The sequence below is a fragment of the Leptonychotes weddellii genome, chromosome 4 (genome assembly GCF_054177405.1).
Source record: "Leptonychotes weddellii isolate Sample4059 chromosome 4, ASM5417740v2, whole genome shotgun sequence".
In the NCBI taxonomy this organism is placed as follows: Eukaryota; Metazoa; Chordata; class Mammalia; order Carnivora; family Phocidae; genus Leptonychotes; species Leptonychotes weddellii.
Window position 1 is genome coordinate 96,023,098 of NC_138372.1, and position 6,830 is coordinate 96,029,927.

Here is a 6,830-nt window from a genome sequence, read left to right on the forward strand (position 1 = left end):
AATGGACTGCACCACCTAGGCGCCCCTAATTACAGTCTTTAAAAATAATCACAAATCACCTAAGATTGTTTTTGTTTCTGATCAGTGTCTCCAAGGCTAGATGGAGAATAAAGGGGAACAGCAAGAGCCAACAAAAGATATTGATCATGAGGTTATTTATTTCCTACTTTTGATGTAATGCTATCAGCAAACCATATGGGTAAACATTTCGTAGACTTATAATATGATCTTATAAGTGGATCATAAGAGCTTCTTATGGAATCAAGCATACATTAGATTTGGATTCTGTGTCTCCTTCATAATTATTCTGATTGCTTATTTGAGCCAGAAACTCTGAAAACACTGTGTAAGGAGTGGGGTTTAATAGAAATTTGCTGAATGAATCAACGAATGAATGAATCTATGGCATAGATTTAGTTGCACCTGGACATTAGCAAAAAATTATGAATCTACTCTGATTGGGTGCTAGAAAGTCATAATTATTTTGAGTTATGGTGATATCTGAGATTATCTTGAAGGATAAACTTGAACTCTGTTAGGATATGTCCTGAAACAATAATTTGCATCTATGAGTTAATTATATTTTATGATTATAAGGTGGTATTGCAGAGTCTCATACTCACTATTGCCACATTATAAAAAGCCAACAAATCAATTGAAGAAATCGGCATCTGTGAAAGATATAAAAGGAAATTTTCTATTTTTAGTGATAGGTAAATTGTGAAAAACTGTCTCACTGAGAAAATCCATTTTGGTACTCAGAAGTAGCATCATATGGTAGGATGTTTGGTGTGATATTTCTTTGGTGGCATCTCCCACTGCTGAATACTTTCTTATTTGCTTTTGTAGAAATCTAGGAAGGGAATTTAAAATTTTTAAAAAGATTTTTTTATTTCAGAGAGAGAGAGGAGAGAGAGCACACAAGCATGAGCAGGGGAAGGGGGAAGGGCAAAGGGAGAAGCAGACTCCCTGCTGAGCAGGGAGCCCGGGGCTTGATCCCAGGACCCTGGGATCATGACCTGAGCCAAAGGCAGACTGAACCACCCAGGTGCCCCTAGGAAGGGAATTTAAAGGATTATCAATTTGCATCTGAATGTGTGCATGTGAGCTTTGAGGGTGATCGGGAGGGAAGAAGTCTGGGACATGTTGAGCTGTATGAAGTTCCTTGGAACTTCTCCTGGGATCATGATAATGATTTATTGCTTTTTGGTGCTTGCCTCCTTTTGTAGTACTGGTTTCTTTTCCTGAGGATAGCCCTGCTTATCTTCTGAGGCTTGGGGAGCTGATGTTTGCTGTGCTTCAGGATCTGCATCAGGCAGATGTTCCCTGGTGTAATGTTGTAATGCTTGTCTGTCACTGAAGATGATAGGACAATCTGAGATCTCACGCGTGAGGGATACACTTGACTGGTCATCGAGGAGCTCTGGGCTTGATGATCTAGCTGTCTGAGCTTGATTTTGCTGCTCCACTTGGGTCATGTCCATTTGTTGCAGTATCTTCTCTTGCAGGTACTGGTACAGAGGACTGGAAGAGACTGTACCCCTCTCCACAAAACCAAGCTCTTTGTCCGTCTGCATCTTCTCTTCAAGGCCGGACTGGGGAACTAAAACATCATATCTTTTCTTGGCTGGATTTTGTTGGTCATTGACTTCTGCCAACTTTTGGGGGCTTTCATCCTCTTCCAATGTTGCAGATTCCTCTCTTTCAAGGTGTGTTCTGGGGGATGCTGAATTGTCCTCATCCAGATTTCTTACTGGAGCCTCCTGGGTCTCTGGTGCTCTACCTTCCTCTCCTTTGGTACTTGGGCCCTGGACCTTTAGCTTTTTTCTGCTGTCTTCCTTTGTTGGAAGCTGCTTTATGGCAAACAGGTCAATGAAGTCTGCCTCCAGGGTACCAGGGATCTCTGTCTCCAGTGACTTTCTGTTTTCACCTCTTGCTGTGGACTCCTGTGCCTCTGGATGTCCATTGGGTTGCACAGCTGGAGCTGGGCCTTTGGTCCCTGAGCCCGGACTCCTGTACTCTTTTCTGGCAGCCCATTCTGGTTCTTCGGTGAGCTGCTTATCCTCTCCTCTGGATGCCAGCACCACTGCCTCCTGAGTTCTGCTTTCCTCACCCAGTGCTACGTGTTTCTCAATGTCTGGGTTATTATTGTGACTTCTTTCCACAGACTCTCTGAGATGGTCTACTTGATTCTGGGAATCCCCTTGCACAGGCAGGTCGGTTGTCTCCGAGCTGCTATCACCATCCTCTGGAGTCAGGCTGTTGGGAATTTTGGAAGAACCCTCATTATTCTGTGTGACTGTGGGCTCAGGATCCTCTCCCTGGTAACCATCATCATCCTTGACTGGCTTGTTATGAGTCTTGGTGACCCTCTTATTTTCTTCTCCGGACTGGTTCTCAAGTGGTGCTAATTCCTGTGTTCTTTCTCTTGCTCCTGGTGTCCCTTCTGCTGCAGGGGCATTTTTGCTGCTCATAAATGTTTTTGCTGTGCTTTCCTTAGCATGTCTTGCCTCGTCTCCTGGGGTGACTGCTCTTTCAATTTCAGGATGATTCTGATCTCCTCCTTCTGAGCTTAACTCTTGTGTTTTAGAACCTTCTTCAGCATCCCTTTTTAGTATATGTGCTGCCAAAGCGAGCACTTCAGCATCCCTTTCTTTTGATGACTCTTGGAGTTCCTGATACTTCCCATCCTGTGGTTGGTCTTCCAGGGTTAGTATCTGAATTTTTCTCTCATTTTCTTTCTGCCCTGCTGTTCCATGGGCCTCAGGGCCTCTCCTCTGTTTCCTTACAGCCCTAATATCAGGTGTTTCCGAAACATTTCTGCTATCACCTTGGACAGGCAGGTCTTTTGTTTCATGTTCTTTGTCTTGTGCTGGTGGTTCTTGGGTCTCAGATGCTCTAAAGTCATCTCCAGGTTCAGCTGGATTCTTTGTCTCAGGTGGTGTCCTGTTGACATCCTCTCCTTGTCCTTGGGTCTCAGATGTTCTACCATCATCCTCAGGATCAGTTGGTTTCTCTGTCTGCAATGGTTTCTGGACAGCAGCTTGTTTTGGCAGGTCAGGGTGCTCTGAACTGGGCTCATATTTTCCTGGCAGCGATAGTTCTTGTGTTTTAGAATGTTCCTTAATACCCTTTTCTGCTGCAACTTCTTGATCTTTGGAAGGCCTCTGTGTTGTTTTTTCTGGTGGAGAACTTTGGGTTCTTAGGTTCCCTTCCTGTTCTCCGAATCGATCCCGTATCTTAGTGCCACTTTGCTCCCTAGCTGGCTTATCTCCCTCCATGGGACTCTCCTTATCCTGTCCCTCCTGCTTTGTGGGACTGTCGATCTGTTCTGATTCTGCTGTTGGCTTATTTGTCTCAAGTTGAGTCCCATTGTCTCCTGTTGCTGGTACATCTTGTTGATCTCCATCTAGGTGTTGGTTCTTAGGGTCATTGTGCCCAGGTGCTTCTATTGGCAGTTTGCAAGTCTTGGTGTTTTCAACCCCATTGTGTCCAACTGCTCCCCTTTCCATAGGGCTGGGCTGAGCTGATGATGTCATTCCTGAAGGAGGCACCACTCTGTCTTGAGTTGGTGGAGTTTGCTCTGTCCACTGGCCAGTGCCACTGGTCACCTGAAGATCCATATCATCGGGTTTCTTCTCTGGCTTAGACACTTGTCTTGGTTCTGATTTTAGTAATGATTGTATATCAAGATAGCAGAGGTTCAACAAGTTGAAGATTGCAAAAACAAATTCATCAAAACTGATGGTGCCCTTGCTGTCAATATCCAGAAGGTTCAAGTTTCTCTCCACAGCATGAATGGCACGTGGCTGCATGAAAACACAGTGAGGAATCAGCCTATTTATATGTGGTCAAGCACCCTGAGTGTCTGCATGTCTCCCAAGAATCTTCTTCTTTTTTTTTTTTTTATACTTATTCCTCAGGAACTAGTGGAATTTCCCCAAACAGTAAGAATTTGTTGATTCTGGATGCCATTTTTCATCAGAGAGCTATGCTAAGAAGGAAGTTTTACGTCACTGTGAGTTGCATTTTGATGTATACTGGCTCATCACTCCTTTCATGGAGGAGAGGCATGAGAGGAGTCATGCTTCAGCTACTTTGCTGAAGCATAGCCCCAGTGAGGAAAACCTTATTTTCCTTTGTAAGACTGATGAAGCAATTGCACAGAGTAGGGAGCTGAGACTGAAAAAAGTTGTTCAAAATCAGTGAGTGCCAAGAGTTGGTAGCTAAATGTAAAACAGGCAGGGATCACCTCTGCATATCTTGCATAGATTATGGAGAAAAGGTAAGTGGGGGAGAATTTCCACAGCTCTGTGAACACCTCACCTGAAGAATGTCCCCAAACTCGCCCTGGATGAGCTGTTTCAGCTCTGTGCAGGTCAGTGTTGCCTTGTCACCATCCTCCTGGGCATACTTATGGAATGTCTTGATTATACAGAGGACATCTTTCAGGAGCTGAGGCATCTTTCCCAACATAGGAGACTGTGAGAAAGAACAAACAAAGCTCATTTCCTAGGAAGGGTCCTTCAGGAAGGAGATACTGCGGTCATCCTTTTTTCTGTCCCTCCCACAGTTCCACTGGCATCATCTGCTCTATTCTGCCTATCTATCTCTATTAAGATATTGCATCTGAATTTCAATGATTTAGTTTTGTACCAAATAATGTCAGTGAGATCAGATCTGGCACAGGTAGGTATTAGAAGCGACACTTCATCCCACCCTGTGGAAAACAACGACACTCATGTCTTCAGAGAAAGCTTTATTGCAAAAGGAAGCAGGAAAAGAATGCAAATGTAAGTACTGAAATGCACAAATGATGTCAACAGATGGGACCAATCCTTCCAGCCTTAACTGAGAGTGTCCACCTGTTTCTCCTACCTTGGGTCAGTCTAACTCCTCTTCTTAAGAAAGTATAATTTTTATTTATTTTTTATTTTATTTAAAGATTTTATTTATTTCTTTGACAGAGAGAGAGATAGAGCAGGAACACAAACAGGGGGAGGGGGAGAGGGAGAAGAAGGCTTCCCGCCCAGCAGGGAGCCCGATGCCGGGCTCCATCCCAGGACCCCGGGATCATGACCTGAGCTAAAGGCAGATGCCTAACAACTGAGCCACCCAGGCTCCCCTAACACGTTTTTTTGTTTGTTTGTTTGTTTGTTTTTTTAAGATTATTTATTTATTTGACACAGATAGAGAGATCACAAGTAGGCAGACAGGCAGGCAGGCAGGCAGAGGGAGAGGGAGAGAGAGAAGCAGGCTCCCTGCTGAGTACGATGTGGGGCTCAATCCCAGGATACTGGGATCATGACCTGAGCCAAAGGCAGACGCTTAACGACTGAGCCACCCAGGCGCCCCTGAAAAGTATAATTTTTAAAGTTAGTAAAGCTTCTAGAGGAAAGAAAAGTAATGCCAAGAAAATCAACTCCTATAAATGCAGGCTGAAGCAACTTGTTTTTGCCAAGAAGACATGGCTCAGTGAACTCACTAGTAAAACAAATAGAATCTTGACCCCTCAGTCATTACCCAACATTTAAATGATTCTGTATTTTCATTTTAGTATAGCTCTGAGTCCCATGTCTTATTAAATAGTATTCATGCCTATGTCATACAGTTTATATTTTTTAAAGAAGACAATGATCAAAGAAGCTCCAAAGCAAAGAATGCATCTGGGAGGCTGGAGCTCCTAGTTTAGTGGGATTAATAGTGGTCAACTTAGACTTGGGTTATGTCTCTCTGGAATCCTTACATAATCTCACATATAAGCAGAACAACAACCGAGATCCCAAGTATGCTCAAGCATATGGTCTACGAGACTTACCTTGTTCACGAATGAGAGCAAGTAGAATAAAATTGGCAGCGGGCTGTGAGCTGACAGCAGGCGCTGAAACCTTTTATTGAGTCCCTAATTGCACAGTTAGGAAGGAGACACCCTCTGGGTCTAATGCCCTGATTCATCACCACCCAGCCTCCCCTCTTTGTCTACTCTCAGCTTCTCTTATTTTTATTTCCTTCTTTAGGCAGCTTCAGTTAAGTCTTGGCTTCAGACTCATCCAAAGGAAGAAGAGGGGATATTTTGTTTCATTCACTGACTTGCAGGTTATAGTTTTGAAGGATCTTTGGGGTGGTGTTAGCTTTTTTTTTTTCCAACCTAAGGACACAATTACATTTCTGTTTGACAAATCATAGGGCTGGCAGGGACCTCAGAAGTCATCTGATTCCTTCCTCTGCCCACAGGATGGACTGTATTTGACCCAGCTGGACAGATGGGTGTCATCATGTGTTTAAAAATAGAGGCCCCATTGAGTCATGTGACAAGAGTGGAGATACAGTTGATTCAGGTGTTTCAGTGCACTGCTCTCCTTGCCCAGAGGCAGAGTTAGAAAAAAAAATCTTGCTGGGTGTGCAGAACTTTGCTTATCTAGAATGTGCTATTTTAATAAAAAAAGTGATTGATATCTGCTCTTTAAAGGTGCTTTTATAATCCAAGGAGCTTAGAAATGGGCATCCATATTCCTATGTTCTTTCTGTAAAGGGAAAAGGGAGACCTAGAAAACACCAATCTGAGGACAGGTAAGAGACAGCCCGAGATGCTAAACTGGTAAATGTTTTTGTTACCTTCTAGATCTGGGTCCCTCTTTGAAAAGAATATTTAACTAGCAGGAGAATTAGATTAGTTGTTTTATTAGATATTTAAAAAGAGAACAGGGTATGTTTTAAAACATTCTTGCCTGCTTGTAAAAGCATGTAAGAAATAGACCCATGAAAACAACTGTAAAAGGCAAAGACCAAGAGAATGGAGGGGTGGAGATGGGGAGGTAATTTTACAAGAG

At 43.4% G+C, this 6,830-nt stretch overlaps 1 protein-coding gene across 1 annotated transcript; it reads right to left on the minus strand.

Annotated features, from left to right (window-relative positions):
* Positions 1–865: 865 nt before the first annotated feature.
* TCHHL1 (trichohyalin like 1) lies at positions 866–6,090 on the minus strand. Its single transcript, XM_006728390.2, has 3 exons — positions 5,819–6,090; positions 4,327–4,482; positions 866–3,809 (listed from the first exon to the last, which is right to left on the minus strand). Exons 2-3 carry the CDS (start codon positions 4,474–4,476, stop codon positions 1,197–1,199), a joined length of 2,763 nt encoding a protein of 920 aa, XP_006728453.2. The 5' UTR covers positions 4,477–4,482; positions 5,819–6,090; the 3' UTR covers positions 866–1,196.
* Positions 6,091–6,830: the final 740 nt, after the last annotated feature.